Genomic DNA, 25,720 nt, shown 5'->3' with positions numbered 1-25,720 from the left:
TCAAAGAATGTGAGCACTCTATCTTTAAGGCTCTTTTGTGTGGTGGGAGAGAAGGTTAGTGATGTTTGTCGACTTGATAGCATCTGGACTCTTGCAGGAGACACACCAGGCACACCAGTACCCTAATTTAGATTAGATTAGCTGCTGGCCAGACCTTTAGGGGATTATCTGGATTAAGTTAATTGAGGTAGAAATCCCACCCTAAAAGTGGTAACACAATTCTCTGGTTTAGAGTCCTGCACTTCATTAAAAAGTAGAAAGCTAGGTGGGGGCAAATGGTTATCATTTTCTGCTTCTTGGTCATAGGTTGAACAGGATGACCCGCTCTAAGCTCCCATGGTCAGAGCTTCTCTATCTCGAACCTCGAACCAAGTAAACCCACTCTCCTTTAAGTAGCAGTTGTTAAGGTATTTTTTATCGTAGCAAGAGAAAAGCAGGAGAATTCAGTTACGAAGCATAAGTTACTTATGACAGGAGCCAAGTGTAGTTTAAGATAAATTACCTAAGTTTGTGGTGGACAAGGAAGAGGCAGGCTAATCATTAGTGCGTGTATTTGCAGGGTTTTCTAGAGGAACAGATCAATCAAATGAATGTGTGTATACCCTATGCACGCATCTATACACATACATGTTATAAAAATGAGATGTATTAGATTGTCTACAATGGCTGCCTCTATGTAGAGACACAAGGAACTTGGTTGCTGCTCAGTCTAGGAAACTGATGCTCCAGAGACCCTATCTACTGCTGAAAAACCTAGAGACAATTGAAAAGTTTCTGGTACTGAGTCTATCGGGGAAGGCTGAGAAAGGTGTAGTAAAATACCAACAGAGAACAGCACCTGCCGATTATGAGATAGCACCTGAGGCAGAAAGGTGACAGTGTCTTTCCTGGGACTTCTTTATATGTGACCTACTACACTGGAAGATGCCACCCGCTTTCAGGGTGGGTCTGTCACCCTCCGTTAACCCTCCCTAGAAATATCCTCACAGACATGCCAAGAGTTTTGTCTTTCTGAGTGATTCCAAATCTGGTGAAATTGGCCACCAAGACCCTCAGAGTATGGGTCATGTGTCTTACCTTCCATAAGGCTGTTTCTGAAAGGAGGGCTTGAGAAGAGATTAGCAAATACAACGAGGGTGTGCACTCAAGGTGTGTGGAATGAGGAAGCCAGGAACCAGTGATTGCTTGTGTTTCCTGCCTTTGCCAAGCAGTCTCTGGGCTGCAGAGATGGCAGGAGCTGCTGGTACCTCTGCCCTAAGTTCTAAAGTCTCCTGATTGGAGGGCCTTTTGGAGATCCAGCTATTTGTCCCACACGTACTATTAATACGGTATACATAGGTGTTATGTATGCTAGACACACAGGATGGGGGTGTGTCCAGGTGAGAACTCACCTTTTGCTTTTGATGCTAGGCAACCAGGAGGGTATATGGCTGCACATTGATGCTGCGTATGCAGGCAGTGCCTTTATCTGTCCTGAGTTCCGGCATCTTCTGAATGGCGTGGAGGTGAGTAAGCTGTTCAGTAAGGACTCTTGTTTTTGCACTGGGAAGCAAGCCTACTGGCCTCCTGTGTTCCTGTGGCAAGTAGTCTACCACCGAGCAACACAGTTACCCCAAGGTCATCAGGGAAATCTCCTTTTATAAGAATTGGACACCCCAACTCTTATTGCTTTGGTTTATTTCGGCAAACTACTCTCTAGCCAGTTACGATGGCTATTAGAAATTAAACACCCTCAAGGAGCTGGAGAAATTAATCGGGGAATAAACATGTGTGCTGTTATTGCAGAAGTTCTGAGTTTGATTTCCAGCATCTATTCTCATTACTGCAACTGTAGGAGACGGGATGACTCTGGCCTGTGCACCCCTGCACTCCATACATGTAGATAGACTGTGCCCTGCTCCCATGCGCACAATTTTAAAAAATGAAAACTAACTTAATAAATACAGTACCTCAGGACAGGGGCTGAGGACATTCCAGTCATGCAGCCTGACTTTTGAGGCTCTCCTGAGGCAGACAGCTATTTTCCAGTTGCTATAAATCCTGGGCAGAACTGTGTATGCATCATAGGTTAGACTTATATGTATAAAGCTATGGAAAAATATTTATGAGTAAAAGAAAAATTGCTATGAATTCCAGTGAAACAATAATTTAAAATGTCAACTTGCAATCCCCTACAATCTGGCTCAGTAAGTTGTCCACATTCTTCTCATAGACCTGAGTAAGACAGTCAGTCACAGTGGCCAATATTCCATAGATAGTCACCGATGCATTTTAAATGTCCTGCGGACTCTTCTGAAAATTACAAAATGTATCCTGACATCCCAAATGAAACTCTTTGTTGAGAAGTAACGATCAAAACAGCCAGGACTCTACTCACCCCAGAGAAACAGAGCATAAAACAGCAGGCTTAACAGACCTAATTTAGCTGGGCCCCACTGTCCATCTTTCCAGACTTTGGCAGAATTTACTGTCAGGCTGTCCATAGGCTAGGAAGCTTTCCACCTGGCAACTAGCAGATTAATACACTGAAGAACCCCAAGAGGCCTCCTGTAGAAGTGTGTTCAAGGAGTGAGATGCTAAGTTAGGGGACTCAGTGCTTTTGCCAGAAAAGAATTGTTTTCTTTTTGGAGGGAGTGGTTTCCTGAGACTTCACCTTGTAATGGATGCAGGATCAGCTTGCAGGCTTCACCCTTCCAGGCTTGAATTGTCGTGTGCCCTTGGGCAGGGCAAGCATCCTCCGTCATATCATAAAGTGGATTTACCAGTGATGACTCTTTTGTACAGCTAGCCTAAGGGGTGGCTGCGTTAATCACACTTAAAGGGTTTAAGCCGAGCGCAGTGCACGGGGAAAAGTGAGCGTGCATTAGATGCTTTCATTATTTTTCAGCAGGGCTTAAAGAGACTCCCCCCTAAACCTCTTTCTGCTTCTGTGTCAGACTTGCCGATCAATTTTCTAATGACTGTTTTGAATTCTCGTAAGACTGTAATAACAGAAAAGCGACTGTCAAAGGTATGGAATACAAATTGTCCCATCTTTGAAGAAAAGAATCCTCCTTCTTGTCGATGAACCAATAGCCTTGTGGTTTGTATGTCCACTCTGAGCACTCACTAGTAAGCATCCTCTTACTGAGCATTTCATACACGCTAACTTGAATCCATCCTAGGAGGTAGAAAGAGGTCGAAATCACTTAGTGCTGGGGTTTGTGTTAACACATGGGAAGCCGTGGTCCTATAATTGTGATGCCAAACCCCTTACTAGTTTTGTGGATGTTTGGATCTAAGGGATGATTGATGGTGTGTGACGTTTCTAATCCAAACTCCAACATCCAAAGTGCTCCAAAATCTGAAGCTTCCCAACCCCTGATATCATGCCAAAGTGCTAAATTCCATCCCACGAAGCTTTGTCTCATACTTAGAAATTAAAAAAAAAAAAAAGAAAGAAAAAAAGAAAAAAGAAAAAAGAAAAACACTTAGTAAAAGAACTTTCAAGCTGTGTCTTGGAACACTTATATTTCATGTTTAGAAATATAAGATTTGGGTCCTGTAGCTAATCTACTTCACCCTATATGTGTAAATACTTTTAGATATAAAGAAGCATTTCAGATGAAGGACAGTCAACCCATCTGCCCCTCAGCATAGTGGAGGGGAGAAGGTAGGCTTCTCCTTTGCCTATCCTGAAGTCAGGCCTAGGCTGGAAGCTCCTGTCTTCGGTCCGCGGTTTAAGGTTTCCTGATCTTCTTCAGGCTGCACTGACAACTCAAAGGTTTCACCTTTCACAGAGGGGTGCCGGACAGTCAGACCACCAGGGCGATGGGCACCGCAACCAGATCCTATCAACAGCAGACACCATTCACAGCACTCACAGGGACAAGGACTCGCTGCAATTTCTCCTCCATTAGTGGGATTGCTCTCTCCTTGCCTGGCCGAGGGCTCCGCTGCTCCGTGGTCAGATAAGCGGCCGCAATATCCTGCTGTGGCCCGACCCTTGCAGATAAGGGCCGTCCTCTCTGTCAGCGGGAGGAAAATATCACTGTACCTTAATGAAAGAAGTTTAAACAGATCAGCCCCAGTGGAGGGAACTAATAAAATCCCCAGCAAACAATGCTCCGCTTTAACCTTTTGTTTCCTTTTATCAACAAATGAAACTTGCTGTAATTTCCTGTCTCCTTCTCAAAATTACTTTTTCTGAAACCTGGGAGGAAATGAATCGACACCTCCAGCTTGGGTCCATATGGAAGCTTGCTTCGGCTGGCCCCACTGACACCAACCCGGCCCCCTAGGGCTTTGCTACCTCCTTAGCGAGGGTCCCTGGAATGAAATAAAGAGGAGTAACCCTGTAAAGCCTTGGGAAGTTTGAAAGATGTCCCCTTAGGAAACCGGGCTACACTGAGCCTTGCTTCTCTCTAAACTAAGCTCCGAGGAAAATCCCCCGGCACTCGCATGGACCCGTTTCCTCTCATCAGTAACCCAGGAACCGGAGGCCTGCTTTTGGAAAATGGCAGAAAGCAGCCTTTGTGAAGCTCTTGGATTTGTGAGTGCACAGCTGAGACCCAGGAGCCTTTTAGCTGTGGCTGGCGGTTGAAATCTATTTTCTCCTTGAAAGCATGCTCAGCAAAGCTACAGTTGTTGTCTGTGACCCTGCAGCCAAGAAGCTGGCAACTGTCGGGAGATCACTGAACTTAGACCTCGTCTTTAAAATCGAGGAGGGAAGCACTTAGGTACATAGAGAGCGCTGTGATTCTGCGTCATGCTGGCCAAAGAACCTCCAGTTAAATTAAAGGGGGGCGATTTCTAATCACCTTAGATTAGTTATGAGATTTTTCTCTTTCCTGTCATCATCAAAATATATTCTGAGAAGTTTGATGGGTCAGGAAGCTGAAGGGATGATGTACTTAAAGTATTTGTGGGCCCAATACACATATTCTGGACACAGTACTTTATAAACGGAATATTCAGGATTTCCACTGCTTTGAACTCTCATGCAGGGAATCTCGTGTGATCTAAGAGCCTGGAACCTAAATTGCGAGTTCTTAGAGCACACAAGGTCTTGCTTTCTCCCTGAAAAGCTATGACTAAATTATTTCGCTTTGCCGTTTTTTTTTTTTATTCCCCTACAGTTTGCAGATTCCTTTAACTTTAATCCCCACAAGTGGCTTTTGGTGAATTTTGACTGCTCCGCCATGTGGTAAGTTTCTCTGTTGTTCAGATACTGGTCACCCGTGCTGGCCCCTGCCTCTGTGGTCCCAGAGAGGGAGGCCTACTTGCCAGAACACATCCGGGGCTCGCGGGAGATCCGAGGGAATGCACTAATGGCCACTTAGTCTACCGTTTGCCTCCATTTCAAGGCCGCTGCTGGAATTCTTGCTCAATCTCCCTCTGCCTGTAAACTTTTATCTCTAGTGTATTGTTGCGACAGATTAGCTTAAGGGACAAGCAGGTGGACACAGGCAACCTGGCCATTTGACTTATCTCTCGAGAGCAGACAACAAATCCCAGGAAATTTCAGTTTTTATATTTAATTCTGTTGCTTCTGTGTATTTAGTCTTAGATTTATCATCAGTCTCTTGGTCTAACTCCGACTTAAACAATCTAAATACTTATGAGGACTCGCTGAGAATAAAGTTCCGTGTCTTTAAAATTCTCTGGAAATTCTTAGTAACAGTGCAATAATCACTTTTGTTATCCTGAGAAAAATAAGTTTTAAAATCAAGTAGTAGTGTCCCATGCAATGACACCTTAAGACCTAATGGCTGGGACTGACACAGGGACAGATGAAACTTGTTTCTTTAAAAAAAAAAAAAAATCTGGGTAAGAAATTGATTAATCACTCTCGTGACCAGGGGCAAGCTTTTGCTTGAATTTTGTTAGTATGTAAGGTTAATGTTTTCAATATGCTAACTTTGCAAAATTGCTCAGAGTATAATGTAATTAAATGGGTGATATTTTACTTTAAAACAGGAAGGCGCACAGCTCTCACTCAATTTAGGCAAATGTGGTCAAATCCCTTAGTTTACCAAATAATCAATGTATTGTTTTTGTAGTTTATTTGCAATCTTTTAACTACTGTAAAATCAAATTCTTTTCAGCCACATTCTTTTCACCTAAGATTTTAATAACATTTTACTAATTTTATTTATTAATTTGTGTGTGTGTGTGTGTGTGTGTGTGTGTGTATGTGTGCTGTGTGGTGTGGTGTATGTGAGTGTGGTGTGACGTGTGTGTGTGTGTGTGTGTGTGTGTGTGTGTGTGTGTGTGTGTAGGCATACACAAAACTGTGGAACGTTTGTAGAAGTCAGGGCAACACTTAGATGTTAGCCACTGCTGCTAACATCTTGTGGGATCTGAGGATTGCGCTCAGGTTGGCCAGGCCTGAATATGAGAACTTCCACCCTCTGCACTATCCCGCTTTCTGTTACAATAACAAAATACTGAAAAGAGTCCACTTAAAAAGAAGAAAAGCATTTGGGTTTACAGTTTCAGAAACTCGAGTCTATGGTCAAGTCTAGATTCCATTACTGTGGCTTATGGTGAGTCGGCTTAGCATGGAGGGACATGATGGGGACGCTATTTGCTCCACCCAGCTGCGACAACAAAAAGATAGGAAGGACCTGGGTCCCTATTATCACTTTCAAGAGCACACAGCTTGACAGCAGAAGATTTCCAACTAGGCCTCCTCTCTGGAAGGCTGGCTTTGTCACATATTAATATTGCTATTGGTTGGAGACAAGTATCTTCTGGGCCTTTGGAGGTATATTTATCCAAACCATAAAGTGTGTGGTAGTTGATTTCAGTTGCTTTAACAAAATACCACAGGCTCAGTAGATAACAAATTTCTTTCTCACAATCTTAGATGTTGAAAAATTTAAGGCCCTGGTAGATTTGACATGTAAGTTAGGGTTCATTTTCTTGTACACAATTCCTTCTTTTTGTGCTCACACCCAGTGGACGGGGTGAGGGAGTATCTTTTATAAGAAGTATTCAGTCATTGCCTTACTCAGGCTGAACCACTGTAAACTAATAAACCTCGAAGTCCCTAACTTCTAATTACTTCAGGATTCGGATTCAACATTCGGATAGCAACTAAAAGAAAATTTATAGTTCCTTTGGGTCTGAGCAGCATGAACTTAAAACAAAACAAAAAATATTTTATACTCTCGTGGTCTTGGCCACAGAGTGCCAGGAAATAAAATAAGAACAGACGCAAGCTAAGAAACAAGATAAAATAGTAGGCGACAGAACATAAAATGTAGGTGATGGCGGCTTCAGGGTCTGTGAGTGGGAAGCTGTGGGGGGGGGGAAGGCTGGGGGGGAGATGGAGAGAGAGATTTGGGTGAGCAATGAACAGAGGAGAGGTTATGAGAAGGAAAAGCTCACAGGACGCCATGAATCGCCTCTTTCATTCACTGACAGGTTATTTATGATAGGAAGGTCAGGAAAAGGCCCTTTGGGGAAGTGACATTTGACCAGGCATCTGAACAGGGAACGAACAGGCAGGGGTGAGAAAGTGTGCACACGAAGGCCCGGAGGTGGAATGGACAATGCCGACCTCAGAGCTGGTCGAAAAAGAGTTGCAGGTTATTTCAAAACCATTGGAAGATGGGGCTTTGAGTTTGTTTTAGACAAGCTGCTAAATTTGAAACTTGGTGTTTTTAGATACACGTGCTTATTTTCAAAATGTTGGTCTCATAATCAGGATGGTTTAGAGCTGAAGAGCCCTGGGCAGGGCACATGAGCCCTACGAGGCTGTTTATCCTGGTCAAGCTTGATGCTCCCAGAAAACACAAGCTTCACAGTTGCTCACAGCACAGCTTTTTTTTTTTTTTTTTTTTTTTTGAAGGGATATGCCAGGTTAGGTGACAACACCAGACTTCTGCCAAGAACCAGCATGCAACTGAGTCCTTCAGTCTCATGGACAGAATTCTACTTTTTTCTGGTCCTAAGAGAAGTAACCAAGGGCTTGCCAGAAACAAGCACCCTTATGCCAGACATTTACTGCAGCGCCCTGTGGGGATGGGAGGGGGCTTTGCTGAAGAATTTTACCTTCTAAGCAAATGCCTGTTATTTATGTAGCACTTCACAGCTTATCTCTCCCTCTGAATTGCTCTGCGGGTCACGAATTGCTGCCCTGTTTTATGAGCAAGGAAGCTAGAGCTTAAGGCCTAATCCAGAAATACAGTGGTGGTAGGCACCTACAGTCTCTACTCAGGAAGTTGAGATAAGAGATTTACTTCAGGCCTTGGAGTTTGAGACCAGCTTGAGCAACAAGATTCCTTCAGAAAGACAGATAGAGAGATAGGTAGAAAGGGCTGGGGGCACAAGGGGGAGGGATGTTTCTCCTGTGAAAGGGTTCAGAGTGATCCTTATCAGGCCCGGTGGACTGATGTCTTAAAGTGCCGGGCTGAGTAAAAGAGTACGAAAGAATTCTGGACTTCGTGCATACCATTTAAAAGCAGATACAGGAAGCAGCTCGTATCTGACACTCCCAGGCACAGAGATGTGCTCAGGGAACCGAGGGGGCGGGGGATCATTCATCAAGGGGCCCAGAAGGAGCTGAAGAAAGGGGTTGTGTTTTGGTGAAGAGGGACCAAAATTAGGCAGCCATTCTGCTACAACTTTCACTCAAACAGTTATTGACTGTGTTTTCTCTCCGAACACTACAAAAGGCCCTGAATTTTAGCCCAGAAAGTACAGCCTAAAGGCAAAAGGTCACTAGCTAGACACAACATCCCCATCCGGCATTTCTCTGCCCAGCTGCCTTCACGGAGGGGTTCTGTGGGGCATGCTGGTGGGGAGGGGTTTGGGGAGGTGGCGGGCCCCTCTGAGTGTTTGCAGAGGGCTTTAGGGGGAGATGGCGCCTTGTATGGTGTGGCAGGGAGTCACGGAGTCACTTAGACGATGAAATCCGAGAACATTTTCAACGGTCTTTCGCCTTTCCTGAACATCTATCCACTGAATAATAATTTAAAAAGAAAAAAAAAAAATCTCTCGCTAGCCCTGGTAATGTGTTCTGCCCTGTCAAAATAAAGCAAAACCAGAGTCAGTCAGTCAAGAGATCTGTAAATACAAATGGTCCAGGTGGTCAACATTTGCAGACCCTGCAAAATGTGACACAAGTCAACAGTCCCAAGTTAATGTTTTACAGGTACGTTTTAAGGTTTAACTAAAATAAAAAGCAAATATATATATGCTCCCTGATTTTTTGTTTTTAATAGTTTGGTTGATTTGGAGGTGTTTTTGTTCGCTTGCTTTATTTTGCTTTGCTCTGTCTTTTGTTTTGTAATCTTTAAAACAGAATTGTCTCTTTTTTTGTTTAATGAGATTTCACCAATAGTTTGCCCATAAATGTAACATAAATACTTTGGTTGACTTCTTTAAATATTAAAATGGACAAGATAATGGAAGCTTCTGAAACTGGCAATCACTATAGCATAGTAAATAGTCTCTTAATGAGCTCATTATTTTGTTTATAAGCTTTTACGTTCATTTGATATTTGAACTCCTTCATATGGGGCTCGATGTCCTTTTTCCATCAGAGCCGCAGAGAGGATTGACAAAGCCAGATATCAGCCATTGTTCCATCTAGTTAGACAAAGGATCTCAGGAAAGATGAATAAGAAAATAAAAGAAGGCCTGGGTTCTCGGCGATCGCTCCTGCCTTAGCACATTTAAGGTCCTGGATTCATTCCCCAGCACCACAGCCAAGGAAACAAATAAACAAGACACACTGGTCGGTTGTAGCCGACGACGGAAGGGTTTGGCTGCAGAAACTTTGGGATTGTACAGAAAGAGGAACGTAATCAAGACGTCCACAACGACACACACATAAACCTACAAAAACTTCTTTTTTCCAATGTTTGAAGAGTAAATAGAAAACCCCCAAACTCATACACTGGATTCTTAAAATATTAAACACCCCCCCCAGGCTGCTCAGCGGTCAGTGGGGGTGGGGGGTGGGGGGTGTCAGTTCGATAACAAATGTAGTTTACAGGGAACAGCGTATGTCATCAAGCTAATTTCAGAAAACCAGGTGAGGAGCCCCAAAAGACAAAGCGTAGGATAACCCCACGAACTTAGCCTTTTGAATTCTAAGTTAATAAATCTCTTGTGTGATGAGTTTTGCAGCAGTCCTTGGCCCCGAGCTGCCTAACCTCTGCAAAACCCCTTCAGCAAAACCCGGTGCTGTTTAACAAAATAGTTGAACAGTCCAGCATCAGCATTTTCCAGACATGTGTGTATGTTAGATGGCTAGGGAATGTCATTCATCATGTTAAAGAAACAGAGTTACCCTCTTGTTCTTCCCCCACTCTCTCCCCATTCCTCTCCCCCCTCTCACCACGTGCTCATGGCAGCCCTCTTCTCCTCTCTCTGCCTCTCTCTGTCTCTACAACCCCTCCGCTCTCCTCCCCATGTTCTGAATAAACTGTTCTATACAAAAAAAAAAAAAAAAGAAAGAAAGAAAGAAAGAAAGAAAGAAAGAAAGAAACAGAGTTAACACATCAGGTTCAGAAAAGCATTAGGGTAAAATACCCCTGTTGGATAAAACAAAAGGCAAAGGCATATACTTCTCACTATGCTTGGCCCCTAAGTTTAAATATTTTTTTTAAAAAAAGGACTCTCTCTCTCTCTCTCTCTCTCTCTCTCACACACACACACACACACACATACACTCTCTCTCTCTCTCTCTCTCTCTCTCTCTCTCTCTCTCTCTCTCTCTCTCTTCATTTATTTAACGTACATGTGTGCCACTTGGATGCAGGGTCTGATACAAAGCCTCTTAGTAGAGAGTAGCCAGCCCCATCAGTGATCAAAAATACAAAGGAGGATCGCAGTCATGGGCTGCTGATGTGGCTTACTTAGAATGAACAAGGCCGTGGATGTGATCTCCAGTAGCAGAAAAACAAAAAATTCGGCTAAAACCAACACACAGAAAGCCACACTGAAACAGTACTAACGGTTGGGAATAAAAGGCCAGTACAGAGGCAAATGCAATCTCAAATGCGAAACGTGAAGCAACAGAAGCCGGCGCAGTGTAGAGTCCAGATGTACATATCTGTCCAGCAAGGTGTGTACTCTGAGTGTTTAGCATCAGAGCCTGGGCCCTGGCAGCTCTGACAAGCAAAGCTTGCCCACCTACCCTCAATATGCCAATCAAGAGACATAATAATGATAAAGAACAACAACAGAATGTTTCCTCAGTGTGGCCACATTGAGAATAGACACAAAGGGGCCCAGTGTTCCTTTCCCCACATTTCTGGGTCCTGACATGGAAATCAGGTTTAAATAAAGAGCAAGGGATATGCATAAGTAAGCAGTCCTGGTCAATGTGTGGTCTAGCCCATCACTGCCCTGGCTCCACTGTCTCCTACAAAAGTGGTCTGACAAGTCCTTGGAACTAGGTGAAACCTGTTTCTGGGAGACAAGTTACCCTCTGGCTGGCCCGGCCTACCAGCCTTTTCTTTTTTCCAGTTTGACATTCCTGGGGAAATTCCAATCGGTGTTCTTAAAAGTCTGACAGCCAAAGGGAGAGGTACAGATATCTCTTTAGGGAATCTCTGTCCCCGCCGGGGTTTGCAAACCTTCTCTTTTGTTCTCTCAAATCAGGGTGAAAAGGAGAACGGACTTAACCGGTGCCTTTAATATGGACCCCGTTTATCTGAAGCACAGTCATCAGGACTCAGGTGAGCAGGCCTGCCTGCGGGTGCAGTGTGATTAGGGTGTTCTTCCAGACTGCACTGGAATGCTAGGAAACCCATAGCACCTTCCTTTGTGCTCTCCTGGTTTACTCTGGAAACTTCTATGCTGTGCTGAGTTGGGGGCAGTGGCTGGATTTCTCAGGCCAAGGCTCCTCCCTTCCCCCACAAGCACCAAGAGCCTGAGTGACGTGTGGGAGAGGACTGCAGCCATCAGCCCCGGTACATGTACACGCACGTCTTCCAAGACACAAAACACTTAGAATAGCGACTGTGCTGATGTCTTTCCTAAAAAAAAAAAAAAAAAAACAAAAAAACAAAAAAAAACCCAGGATTTTCACAACATCCATCCATACCATAAAGAAAGAAAGAAAGAAAGAAAGAAAGAAAGAAAGAAAGAAAGAAAGAAAGGAAGGAAGAAAGGAAGGAAGGAAGGAAGGAAGAAAGAAAGAAGGAAAGAAAGAAAGAAAGAAAGAAAGAAAGAAAAGTAAAGAAGGAAACCTGGGTAGAGAAAGGAAATGAAGAGAAAATATGAAGAAAACTTAGGTAGGGCTGCTGGATCAATGCACACTTCTGCATTTTGTGGGAGATTTGTGTTCCATGCCTGGTGCTGATTACCTGAGAGTTAAGGAGGCTCAGTGTCTGCCCAGACTGCCCAGGAAGAGGACAAGTAAGCAGTGAGAGAGAAGTGTGTGGGGGAGGGGGTGGGGCACACAGACTCCTTTCAGAAGCCATAGCAGGAAGCCCGCAGTAACTGGGGTGGCCTCTAATTAAGCCATGTGCTTCCCAGAGACCATGACAGAAAGCAGACACAATGAGGTGTTTCAGCTCGGTGACGGTATAAGTCAGCCAGTCAGCCTGGTCTGGCCGTTACTGCAGTGAGATGCCTGGGGCGATTAATTCATGGTTCTAGAAGCTCAAGTAAAGATGGGGCAGTCTCATAGATGTGAACCTTTGTTGAAAGAAGCACACCATGGTGGGAGCATGTAGCAAAACAAGTGCTCACATTATGACATTTCTTAAGTCAGAGGGGAGAGAAGGGGAAAAGAAAACCTGGCTCTCATGTTCAACGCACATCTATCTCCAGGGGCCTAAGACCATTCTAATAGGCCCTTACCTCTTAAGGATCCAAAGTTACCTTCCAATAGCTCTACACTCCTCCTCTTCCTCCTCCTTTTCTTTATTTTTAGGCAGGGTTCACAGTTTCTCTGGCTGTCCTGGAACTCACTTTATAAACCACTCTGGCCTCGAACTCACAGAGATCTGCCTGCCATTGTCTCCTGAGTGCCGGGGATAAAAGGCACCGCCTCCTGGCTACAAGTCACTTCTTTACGGTCACTATCTACTAAAACTAGAACGGTGGCTTGAAGTGCTGACAGAACGTTCCCTGGTACAGAGAGACGCAGGGGACATTTTGCCACTCTCTCTTCATTGAATCTTGCTATACCAACACAGCTGAAGTCTTTAAAAAGCATAAAGCACCACGCCCTATGTACCTATTAGCCTTGTTTGTAGGCCACAGCCTCCAGTATAAAATTAGGAGTGTAGGCTGGGGTCTGAAGGGCACCAAGAGAGCAGAAATCCACCGACAAGTATTTCTACTCAACTGTGTAACCAGCAGTGGTGACCTCATGCTTGTAATGGTCATGCCTCCACCTCCCTAGTGCTGGGATTACAGAAATGTGCCACCACACCCAGTTTATGATTCCGGGGATCAAATCCAGGTTTTCATGCATGCTGGGCAACCATTCTACCAACCGAGCCTGTATCCCCAGCCTGAGATTTTTATGGAACAGAAAATGCTGACTTCTGCTGCCAAAAGAAGGAAATTGTTGCTTTCATTAAGTGGGCTTTTCAGATATAATCTGTGTTAATAACGATCTATTTTGCAAAGTGGAAACGAGAGTCAGCGTTAAACTAGATTTCCTAATTCAGCATCCCAGATGCAAATATTTCTGTATTAATTGCTTTTCTGTTGCTACAATAAAATATCACGAACAAAAGCAACCGAGGAAAGTGTTTATTTTGGCTTCCAGTTCCAGAGGGATAGTGTCTACTGTGGTGAGAAAGGCCTGACAAAGGTAAGGCTGGACAGGAACAGGTCACAGTCTCATCCACATACAGGAAGCAGAGAGAGTGAGAACAGGAAGTAGGGCAAGGCTATGAAAAGCCCACCCCCCCCCCCCCAGTGATGAAGTTTCTCCAGCAAGGCTCTGCCTCTCAAAGGTTCCCTTAAACAGTACCACAAACGGGGGGCCAAATGTTTAAATCTATGAGCTCATGAGAGGCATTTGCCATTCAAACCACAATTGTCAATATAGTGTAGTTCTCAGAGTTTTAGTGCTTTAATGTTCTATTTACAAGTTGGCTGTGTCAAAATAATTGATGAAGGGTTAAAGATGTAGTAGGCATGTAAGACATAATAAACCGTCCACAGTGCGTTATCAGCTGTCATCATAGGAACTTGCTGGTTTAGGGGAAGAGTTGGCATTACTTCTGCCAACTCTGGCTGTACAAGGAGATCAGGTGTTGAGGCCAGTCTTCACTCAAACCCAGCGAAACAGACTCACAAAGACGCACATTTCCACTCCTGCTCCCCTCTCTTCCAGAGCGATTGTGTCTAAATCCTTCTCCTTACAGTGGTCAGTTGTTCCCGTCCTTCCACTGTGTTTCCTGCAACAAGGAAACGGTCTACAATTCTGTGCTGCCCACATGGCAGCCTCTAACCCACAGCGGGGAAGATGACACTTGAAAGATGGCTCATCTGGCAGAACAACCTTTTCAATTTCCTTTAGTTTCACACAATGACTTGAATAAAATAGCTGAATGTGACTAACGGTGCTCTATCAGATGGCCCAGGCACATACGTTCCGTGAGGGCGATGTCAAACATTCATTTTCACTTATGAGTCATGCAGTTATGACCAGGTACCTTGGGCCCTTGTGAGTCACTATCAGGTTATTTTTTGACACCGTGCCACTGCTGTCAAGTTTGTTTATGAGCTCTGATGCTGACAAGAGGCTCCAGGGGAAAAGGTCAGAGTGTGGGATGGGAGTCGAAGACCCTGTATAGAACTGTGTAGGCTTTGTCTCTGAGTTAGTCAAAAGATAGGCTGAGACTGGTAGTTATGCATGGCCCTGGTGCTGCCACGTAATCCTAGCTGAGACAAGACCTAGACTTTCCTGATGCCCAGTGAAGTCATACAATGACTTCAGAAGTTCTGAATATAGAATGTGAGCCCTCGGGTGCAATGCATGGTGGGTGCATTAGGTTGTTCCAGCTAAAACGACCATGCTGAAGTTGCTGTTGCCTAGAAAGCAGGGATGTGTACAAGCTGCAGCATGCTTTGCTTGGCCTGTGTTTATGGGAGAGGTTTCCAAGGTGCCTAATATGTGACTCCCTATTGTGCCCAGCAGGGCTGCAGCCAACCTTTGTGTTTTCCCCTAGTCTGTGTCCAGGACACTCTAGAAACTGTGGTTTGTGACTCCTCGCAGGGCCTTCTTCCTCACACTGTCCTCGGATCTAGGGCAGTGGGCTCCAGAGAACATCAGAGTGCTAAACAGTCTTTCCAAACCAATATGAGGGCACTGAGTCCAGTGTGAGGAATTTGACTCAAGAGTGTATTGATGGAGCAGCTGCTCTGTGCCAGATGCCAGCCAACGGCCTTGAACACGGGCACGAAAACCACCCCCACCCTCTTAGTATTTGAATCATTCTTTGTATCACCAGCTCCATTAATAATTCAGCCTTCCAAATGTGTCCTGGGCATCCTGCTCTCAGGGACTCCCCTTGAATCGGTTACCTTGAATGAGCCACAGAGAACACGTAGCCCTAGCCAGTCCTTGGATAGTTTCATGTCTGCCGCAGAAGTCATCATTTAGAACATAAGCCTGGGGGAAGAAAAGATAGCTCTCTCTAATGGCCTCTTTCTGTCTTTCTCTTTTCTCCAGGACTCATCACTGACTACAGGGTAAGTGAGTGGTTTTTGCCCATTGTAATCTAAACTCTGAAGTGACAAGTCCCTACTGTGCTGCTGCTGTCCCCCCCCCCCCAACCTCCCTCCCATGTTCCTGAGCGGAAGGCCACAAGAGGCACCTTCTAAATGTGCTCTGATAGACATATTAGGTAGCTTTGCAGTAAATCAGACGCCTCTGTTTAGCAGGCCCAGCCCCAAGTGCCTTCCACAAGTGGAAGGAGATTTGCTTTCGGCTCCCTCAAGGGTCCGTCTCCACACCCCACGTGGCCATTTTTCCCCCTGCCTTCTGCCTGTGCTTGGGGCATTGTCCTAGGCAGTGCTAGGGCAGAGTCAGAGAAGAGCCAGCCTCTTGGACAGGAGATCGTACCCTTGGCAGACTTTCCTCTGCTCACTTTACTTCTTTCTCCATTTTTTTTTATTCGCCACAAATGTTTTCTGGATTTTTGAAAACACCAGGTTGTCCCAGCTTTGCTCTGGAAAGGAATTTGGAACCGCAAGTAATGCTGGGAGGCTTCTTCCAAGAATAGAAGCCAAGCCAGGCCGGGAACACGAAGGGGCCCACTGCATCTGTTCCCTCTCTCGGAAAATGAAGGGGCCCACTTCATCTGTTCCCTCCCTCGGAATGTGAAGGGGCCCACTTCATCTGCTGCCTCTCTGACTCGGAAAAAAAAAAAAAAAGAAAGAAAGACAGACGACCTGGCTTATTTGCAGGGTGGGGAGGTGGGTGTGCATGGTGAGCCCAGGGCACGATCAAAGCATCTCGTCCGAAGTAGTGTGTCTAAATTCTTGGGGCAGTATGTCAGCCGCTGATAAAAAGGGCTAGCAGGATTACCTCTCCTAGACATGGAGTACCCGTCCGTCTTCTGATAACAGCTGCAGGCTGGCAGGTGCGGGCTACCAGGGAATCTTAGTTCTATTTTTCCCCAGGCCAGAGTTTCAGGGAAGCTTGTACCACGGGAAAAATCCAGGACATGTGCATACAAGGGTACGGCCAGAGCTATCCATTCTCTCCTTTAACTTTGTATATGCCATCCCTAGCTAGGATCCACGTTACCTTTTAGAAAGCACTATGTGAGGGATTCTGTGAGAATCATATTAAAAGGAGTTTGAGGATAGGGTCACTTAAAAATTTTTGCGCCCTGACATTGCTCTGGGCTTTGGATTTGTAATACTTTTGTGGGGGTACTAATGCCAGACTTTTGAGAGAAAACGCTCCCAGTCTACAGTAACCAGAGCTTAGCAAGTCTGTAAGCCACTGTCAGCAGAACCTCCACTATATTAAATGAACTTGGCATGAGGTCTGGTGTCCCCACAGTGGTATTTAAGCTTCGCAGAAGTGAAATTTAAAAACAAATACATACATACATACATACATACATACATACATACATACATACATACATAATTTTAAAAAGAAAAAAAAAAACAAGAAAAAAAGAAAACCCACCAATTTTGCACATCCTATGGCCTTATTGTCTCATTCTGATTTTATACACTGGTAAAATTGTATGCCTGCTGCATAATAAATCAGGAAGGCCAGAGGCCTTCATAAAGAAACAGTTTAATAGTAAGGAATTAAGCTAGGGAGTAAAGTACGATGGTGCACACCTTTAATCTCAGTACTCAGGCGGCGGGGCAGGAGGCTCCCCTAGCCCTTCCAACCTAGCCTACCAAGTGAGTCCACGCCAGCTGGGGCTACCTAATGAAACTGTGCCTCAACAAAAAGGAATTATACCGTAGGCATATATGTATAAGGAAAACAGTGTATACGTTAGGTGTTGTCTCAAATTTCACGTAGCTCACTCCCTTATTCAGGGAGGAACGACCAAGGACCGTATTTAAAAAACAATCTCTCTTTTCCTAGAAGCAGCACTGAGCTGATTCTTAGATGTTTCTAAGGCTAATTCTTAGCTGTGTTTCTGATGGCAGACAGCGGTGTGGAGTTTAGGGTGCTTTTCCCGACTGTAGAACACCACCCAGAAGAGAGACTGCTCTTTTTCTCCACCAGGACTGGAGACCAGGGGATAGATAAGAAGTAAAGAGCCCCCCTCCCCCAGCGTGCCCTTTGTAAGCTCAAGTAAAAGAATTTCAAAGAAAGGCAGGAAGTAGTGCAAGACCATCCTCCCGACAGGCCTGTGTCTCATGCCTGCCCTTTCCTACGTGCTTTTATTGCTTTTCCAACCATCATCCATCACCACCGAGGAGAATGTGAGGAGCCAGTGTGAACAGCCTGTCAGCCGACCGTCTGGAAAAGCTTGGAGAAGCAGAGGCAGGCTCCTTTGGTTAAAGGGTATTAGGGGTCACTCCCCAGAGGTCAGAGAGACAAAGGCGCTGATACTGTTTCAGAGTGCAGTTTCAGTGCGTCTGGGCAGAGAAAAGCAGACACACAAGGAGTTCAGCACCCTCTCCCTCTGCCTGCATGACCTCTTGCCCCCACAGAGGCTGCCTAGGGCAGGTCCACATCTTTCCTATTTCTTCCCGGAGTGCTTCCTTTGGGGTGTACTCGGCAGACATCTGTGCACTGAAACTAGCAAAGTTCAGTGCCCCTCGGTCAGTGTTTCTTCTGTCCTGTCTCCCTCTTCTTCTCCCCAGCTCACACGTCAAGCCGCCCGCCATTCTATAGGCAACTGGCTGCTTCCAGGAGAAACCGGCCGACCAAGGAGCTAAAATGGAGCCTGGCTGCTTACGGGCTTCTCGCTGACTGGTTCTTTATATTTTGTTTCAGCACTGGCAGATCCCACTGGGGCGAAGATTTCGCTCCTTGAAAATGTGGTTTGTTTTCAGGATGTACGGAGTCAAGGGACTGCAGGCTTACATCCGAAAGGTGACTGACTGCCTTCTTTGTTTATCTGAGTACCCTTCGAACGGTGGGGTCCTAGGAAGCTCAGAACCGAATTCGGGTGTCTTTGTAAGCAAACACCATCAAGCGTCGCCTAACAACAGGGATAAGCTCTGAAAAGTACATCATGAGGCCCTTTCATAAACATGAGGGCATCAGAATTTTCATATACAAGCTGAGATAGACAGTTTCCTAGAAGGGACAGGCCTTTGGGGACAGGGGAATGGATGTGATAAGTTATTCTCCGCCAGGGAGACGAGTCAGTTCAAACCAGGTTTGAATAAAGGCAGGTTTCTTGGGAAGCAGCTCTGGGGCGGTTTCACTGGTCCCAAGAAACGAGGCGAGGGCAGTCGCCATGAGGAGGGAGACCGAGGGGAGGGGGAAGAGAGAAAGAGAAAGAGCATGCGCATGCAGGGAGTGAGAGAATGCAGAGAAGGGGAGAGAGGGGGAGCGAGGGGGAGCGAGGGGAAGCGAGGGGGAGCGAGGGGGGAGTAAGAGGCCAAAATGTCTGGATTACATAGGAAAGAGCTTCTGGGGGAGGGGAAGCCCAGCCCATAGGCTGGAAAGTTCAGGCTGGAAAGAGAGGGCGGCCATGGTCTGCTGTTGTCTGAAACAGCGATTCAATCACAGTGTTCGAATCGGGCTGTAGTTCGGGTCTTTATGATTAAGGCACTCACAAACTGGTCCTGTGTATCTTCTAAGACGCTCTCATTAGAATGTAGGTTATCAGCTCCAGGAAGTTCATTAAAAGCATTGTGTAAATTTACTGTCTTCCAAATATCCGTGCAGCAGCAGATTTCACTGCTAATACTGAGAACACAATGTTTTCTCCCCCAGTACCACGAATAACACGAAACAAAACAAGCAATCAAACAACAACAAACACAAAACCTCCCAAACTAAGGCCTTTCAGTTGGTTGGGATAGAGATCGTCTAGTCCTTTTGTCTCAAGCAGGCTTCCTGGGCAGTATAAACCTTCTGTTCCAACAAGCCATTCGGGTCAGTCTGATATGCATTAAACTACCTTGAGGAACCACTGATTAGCTCTAAGTCCTACTACCCTACTTTTTAAATTTTTCAGCAGCTGGGGACGCTAAGGCCTGAATATGAACCAGGACTTGTCTAACCATTTAGTTGGATGCAGAGGGCCCAATGACTTCAGCTGCGTCCTTTCTAAGCCACAACATCATCCTGATGAGGCAAGCATGCCTGTGGTTTCCAGCCTGTGGTGGTGACAACTTTCCCCTTAAGTCCCACTGCATTACCAGATGTGCAGCCAAAGGCAGGGGCTGAATGCCCAAGGCCCCTCTACTAGCAGAAAAGCATTTGTTTGCAGAGTACCTGTCACAGGCTATAAACTGGCATCTGTCCAGATCACAAAACTGTTGTAAGGAAATGTGTGCAAACATCAAGCACTGTGAGCAGCTACACAGGGGAAAGAACTGGAAACCTAGAGTGTGTGTAGATTTCTAGATAGTCCCTGATCTAATTGCAAAAGGGATAAGGAGGGTGAGTCAACTTGTGTGTAATAAGAAAGAAACCCCAAGTGGTTTATCAGTTAAAGATGGTGATGACTCTCAGTTCGGGACAGCTCACTGTGATTAGCCTGTGCCAGGTTAAAGACACACCACACCTCTTTCTGGAAAGGCCCCAATCCAGCCTTCACAGGGAACTATAGGAACGGTCAAAGATGGTGTTCCTAGGCTTGAGCTAAAGGAAGCTCATTTTAGTCCTGAATCTTTGGTGCCCCCTGGTGGGATGACTTGGGAAAATTGCTTCTATGGCATTTATATGGGTACTTGCTTTGTGTGCTTCAGTTCCTCTAAAGGATAGGCCTTGTGGAAGCTAGTGCTGGCTGCCAGGAGGTTCCAATCAGCTAAGTGTGCCCCTGGACAGTGATCGGATGTTCATATGTGGTTTTAATCAGTTTTCAAATTCTATAAACATCTAGAGATTAAATACATTGGTGTATTCAATGTGATCACGTAGCCTTTTAAAAATATATTTTATTATTTTATTATTTATTTGGAGATAGGGTCTCAGTACATAGCCTTGGTTGGCCTAGGGCTCTGTATGTCGATCAGGTTGGCCTCAGACTCACAGAGTCTTCCAGGTGCTGTGATCACAAGCACGAAGCATCACACCAGAGAAAGGGCACACAGTTCTTGAATGTGACAGATAAGGGCGATTCTTTCCTATAAGCTAGAATCAGGCTGGGACCACTGCCCCACTTGTTGCAGAAGAGTCACCCCAGTGTCCACATCAGATAGAGCTGATATGGATGAATCTCAGCTGAACCCAGGTAGGACTAAGGCCTTCACTACGACACTAATTTCTAGCTAGAGTCTTTCCTATCTTCAAATTAGTAAAGTTTTTTCACAATATTTTAAGCTATCATGAGAAGGTCAAGGTGGCCTTCCTTTCTTTTAGAGTCTTTCAACTATTTCTTTATAATGTCTATTATAAAATTATCAAAGAAGGAGGGGTTAAAACATAGATCTATGGATGGAAGAAAATGAGTACATTGCTCAGCACATCTGAATGACAAATAGATATACAGCCCTATAAGGTACTGGGTGGCCAGGGTTAGGCTTAAGTTGTGATGAGAAAGACAGCAAGTTTCCCTTCTCTTTTTCCAGCACGTGGAGCTGTCTCATGAATTTGAGTCCCTGGTACGCCAGGACCCTCGCTTTGAAATTTGCACAGAAGTCATTCTTGGGTTGGTCTGCTTCCGACTAAAGGTATGTTATGCCAATTTCAGCCATCTTTGTTTTTGTTGAATAAGATAAAGTATTATTCATGATATCCACAAGCAAAGTTGTGTACCAGTTGCCAAGGGCTACATAACATGACCTGTGGTGCTTAGCAGGCCATGCTGGCTGGCTGACTGGCCCAGTAGACTCTACTCCGTGGACTCTCTGCCCAGTTTCCTATGATGTGATTGGATGCTTTCCTCTTGATCCAATGCCAAGAGTCCATCCAATACCTCTGGAACTGTAATCCTCTGCTGAGCTGTCTGTGGCCTCAGTGACCAGGTCACCTGTGGACACACAGCATCAGCACATCTGGGAACCGGGTTGATAAACAAACCCCACTGTCCCAGTCATCTGGCTATATATACCTCTGCAAGATTCCTGCACAGAGGGGGTACCTGGGCTCCGTGTTCTCTTTGTGAGGGAAGCCTGCCCAGATCGGCATGGGAGTAAGCTATCTTTGCAGAGACTTACACAACCATGTTACTCAAAAGGCCCTGTTCATCACTGTCTTATAAATGAAACCAGATGCTCTGGCCATTACGAAGATGGCTTTTAATAGGCCAACAGTTTTATGTTTTGTTTTCTTCCTCCTCGCCTTCCTCTCCTCCTTTTTACAGTACTGGGATGGAACCCAGAGCTTCACAGACGCTGGACAAGTCCACAGTATGCTACATTCCCAGAACCCACTTTCCTTTTCTCCCCTTTTAAAAAAATAAGAGACAAGGGCCCCACAATGTCAGTTTAGGCTGACCTGAAACTTCCAATTCTCTCAAGTAGCTGGGTCTGCAGACGAACGCCCCTACACTTGACTGGAAGTTTCTGAATTAGTTCTAAAGGTCTTGCTAGGAGTCCCTCTTGTCCAAGCCTAGACAGCAATCATGAGAAGGAGCAACCTGGGATATATCATTTTCATGGTGCTGCACCCCAGGTACCATCTCTTTTGCTCATCTTGCTTCTCAGAGCTGTGAGATGAGATCCAAGCATGGGAGATTCTAGAAGGGTCAAGCACTAGCATTGGGACAAGAGAAGAGCCCCACACTTTCTGCTAACATAAAATCTAATGTCTAAGAAAGGACTAAGGAAGTAGGCCATAGGCAGCCTGTGTGGGAAGCCTCAAGTATACTTGTCCCTGGAGTTCAGTGTGTGGGGCATGGGATGTGGCAGGTCTACCAACACTGGTGTTGCTACTGTGCTGACTTCTCTGTCCCCCACGTATTCGTTTTCATCACTGTAGGATGCTGCTGTGAGATATTTTCAGTTTTGTGGGATGCTTATATTTTGGTTTTAATAGTTTTATTGAGTTGTAACTCATGTTGGCCTTTAGCTTGTCCATTTTTGTGATTTCTGGTATAGCTGTAGGGTTGTGAGGCCACCACCATCATATGACTTCAGAACGTGTTTGTCTTCTGCTACATAATACTGCTTTTGTGATTGTTTGCTTCACTCTTGGCAAGATGATGCCTTCAAGGCTAAGACTATTGGTGGATTTGTATAATTTAAGAGTATACCAGATATACTTTGCCTCAGTTCCTGTTCCTTCTCACATACCTGGTAGTGTGCACAGCCCTCACACACTCACCTTCCAGACTCTCTGACTAAAAAACCTCTTCTTCTGTAAACCTTTGCTATCTCCTTGCCACAATTATGCTTTTTTTCTTAAGCATGTTAGCCAAGCACCATTTCTTAATTTTTTTGCCTGTATAACTATATTGTACAACCCCCCATGTCCTTGTTGTTTCCAATCTGATTTGAGACAGAATCACATGTAGCCCAAGCTACCTTCAAACTGTTTATATAGCTTCATCTTTATCTCTCAAAAAGTGAGGTTACAGGTATGCCCCATTCTGCTGGCTCAAAGTAGCATCCACTATACAGAATTTGTTTTTGTGGCATTGGGCATTAAAACTAGGGTCTCACGGGTGCTAGGCAACTGCCCTTCCACCAAGCTATGGCCCTTGTGGCCCATTATTAGACATAAAGTATGAGATGGCATAGTTATTTGTTCCTCCCTAGACAGACTCCTCTTATCTTACTTATTTTATTTTATTTCATGTATGTGAGTAAACTGTAGCTGTCTTTAGACACTCCAGAAGAGGGCATCAGATCTCATTACAGATAGCCACCATGTGGTTGCTGGGGATCGAACACAGGACCTCTGGAAGAGCAGTCAGTTCTTTTAACCACTGAGCCATCTCTGCAGTCCTACCTTTTTGCCTTTTCATGATTGCAACTCTGATCATTTCTGTTTGCTTTTGTCCTACTTCATGAAAATCCTTCCTAAATTAAAGCAACCGAAAACTGGCTCACAACTTTTTCCTAAGCACTTGGCTTTTGTTTTCTGTGTTATATGAATTTCAAATGTGTGCTCTCACACCGAGTTGTTTTTTTAAAGCTCATTCTCTTAGTACCATAGTTCATGTCTCCATCTTCCTTGACTAGGACCTTATTGTTCAGTTCTAGCATTTACACCAACAGTACAAATAGCTTGTAGGCCCTTCACTGTGTACTTAAGATTTTCTAAGCTGTCACACTCAGACCCAAAGCTAGAGGCATGTGAACTGTCCAAGCCGAAGAACAGTTTTTCTGTATCCAGCAACTGTTCAGCTACCCTGGTCTAGGCAGAGGTAATACTTTCTTTTACATGCATCCTCCTACCTCTCGACCCTTAAGTTCCAGAATAAACGGTCCAGCCTAGCAAGGGTGTTACTATTAGGGAGTGACGCACAAAAGCAGCCCCTTGTACTAAACTGAAAGGCTTAGCAGCTGGGAAGCCATTTCATGACAGTTTATCCAGAGAGGGAAAGAGATAGACTGAGAGCAGCTATCAGCCTGTCTACTTGGGGCCCAGCTGGAAAGTGAAGGCTTGCAGTGTGTTGTTTGATAAGGTCCTCTTATCTATGGTCAGTCACTGGGAGTGGAGGGCTCTGGCCTCTCTGTCTCCAGTTTGTTGACTCTTCTTTTTCTAGAGAAGCTGTAAAGAGATTATCCATAATCCCCCATTCCCGCACTTACAAATGCCCTTTTGAGATTCTTCTCGGAAAACAGCTTGCCTTGCCTGGGGTCTTCATTGTCTCTGTTGTTGACACCTCCCGTGGGAACACTATCTAAAGCTGCTCTGGTGTACCAGAGACAGCGTCACATAGTTTATCCTCATCTATTTGTTGACAGTGCCTCCAGGGACCCTCATCTTTCTTAAACAAAGTTAGAGAATAAGGTCAACTTCTGATAATACAGATCAAGGGGACACACTATAACAGGGCGAAGTGTTCTGTAAGCCCTCGCTAGTCATTTCATCAAACTTTCTGCGATCTTACAGATAAGAGACAAGAAAAGAAGGCTTTTCCATTGTCTACTATCTCTAGGTGTTACTAGACTTTATGTTATGCAATGGATCTGCTTTTTCATTCTCCCAGGGCTCCAACCAGTTGAATGAAACTCTCTTACAAAGAATAAACAGCACCAAAAAAATCCACTTGGTTCCGTGTCATCTCCGAGACAAGTTTGTGCTGCGTTTTGCCGTGTGTGCTCGCACTGTGGAGTCTGCCCATGTGCAGGTGGCCTGGGAACACATCAGAGATCTAGCAAGCAGTGTGCTGAGGGCAGAGAAAGCGTGAAAACAGAGCTGCTTCAGGTAAGCTAGCTGTGCCAGGAACATCCTGGCTTCCCTGTGACCAGCATCAGGATTCCAGCTCAGGCCCAACATGGCCACTTAGTGCTGCTAAGGGGCTGTGCAGTGAGGGAGAGAAAAGTATAGCACAGTTAGTCAGGAGAAGCAAAAAGAGTGTTATGTGTCATGATTCTACAGAGTGAATTTGTATTCATTTCTATCTGTGTGTGTGTGTGTGTGTGTGTGTGTGTGTAAAATAATGCGTAGATCTTGCTGTATACTTTACTTGAAGATTTCCCCAAACAGCACTGACCAAAGCAACTCTCCAAATAAGCTTTAGCTACATGAAAACATTTTCATGTGACCATCAGGCAAGACCAAAACTGTGATGGTAAGAAATGGCTCCCATGCTGTTTATCAGAGGGAAAGAAGCTCAGCCAGAGTAATTTATAAAATTTATCATTAGGGATGTCAGATTGGCGGCATGAACTCTTCCGTTAAAATGATTTATTGTATTGAGTCGCTGCCGAAACAGTGTATTTCTTATCTGAAGCCAATTTAGAAGTACAGAAAAATCCTAATTTTTATTATTTTATTTTTTTGTTTCTGTGGTGTCAGGAAAGAAATAAGGATCCTGGCCTTCTAGGCAGGCTCACTACCACTGACCTACACCACCAGTTCTCTTTATTTCTAAGTTCTCCTCTAAGTTCATGCTGTTTTTTCCCATAGAGATCAAAAGTTGAAAAGAAGTTTATCTGAAAACTGGAAAGAGAAAAATAACCACCACTCCGTCTTCGTGAAAGCATGGCTTATATGTGGCGTCATGTGTGTCTCCAAAATTAACCAGAACCC

The 25,720-nt window shown here is 44.9% G+C and overlaps 1 protein-coding gene across 1 annotated transcript in view; it reads left to right on the top strand.

The window, feature by feature from the left end:
• DDC (dopa decarboxylase) overlaps window positions 1-25,720 on the top strand; it is a gene marked incomplete at its 5' end in the record, with an annotated part of 67,661 nt that extends 41,941 nt beyond the window's left edge. Inside the window, 8 exons of the mRNA XM_080918747.1 lie at window positions 1,411-1,505; window positions 5,118-5,185; window positions 11,602-11,678; window positions 15,641-15,660; window positions 18,392-18,490; window positions 21,145-21,246; window positions 24,675-24,892; window positions 25,598-25,720. Of these exons, the coding sequence (XP_080774873.1) occupies window positions 1,411-1,505; window positions 5,118-5,185; window positions 11,602-11,678; window positions 15,641-15,660; window positions 18,392-18,490; window positions 21,145-21,246; window positions 24,675-24,875 (662 nt within the window). The 3' untranslated portion in view covers window positions 24,876-24,892; window positions 25,598-25,720. The remainder of the gene's footprint in view (window positions 1-1,410; window positions 1,506-5,117; window positions 5,186-11,601; window positions 11,679-15,640; window positions 15,661-18,391; window positions 18,491-21,144; window positions 21,247-24,674; window positions 24,893-25,597) is intronic.

The sequence above is a fragment of the Micromys minutus genome, assembly GCF_963924665.1.
Source record: "Micromys minutus genome assembly, chromosome: 1".
NCBI lineage: Eukaryota > Metazoa > Chordata > Mammalia > Rodentia > Muridae > Micromys > Micromys minutus.
The sequence above is the reverse complement of the archived record's forward strand: the minus strand, read 5'-3'. Positions and strand labels throughout refer to the sequence as shown.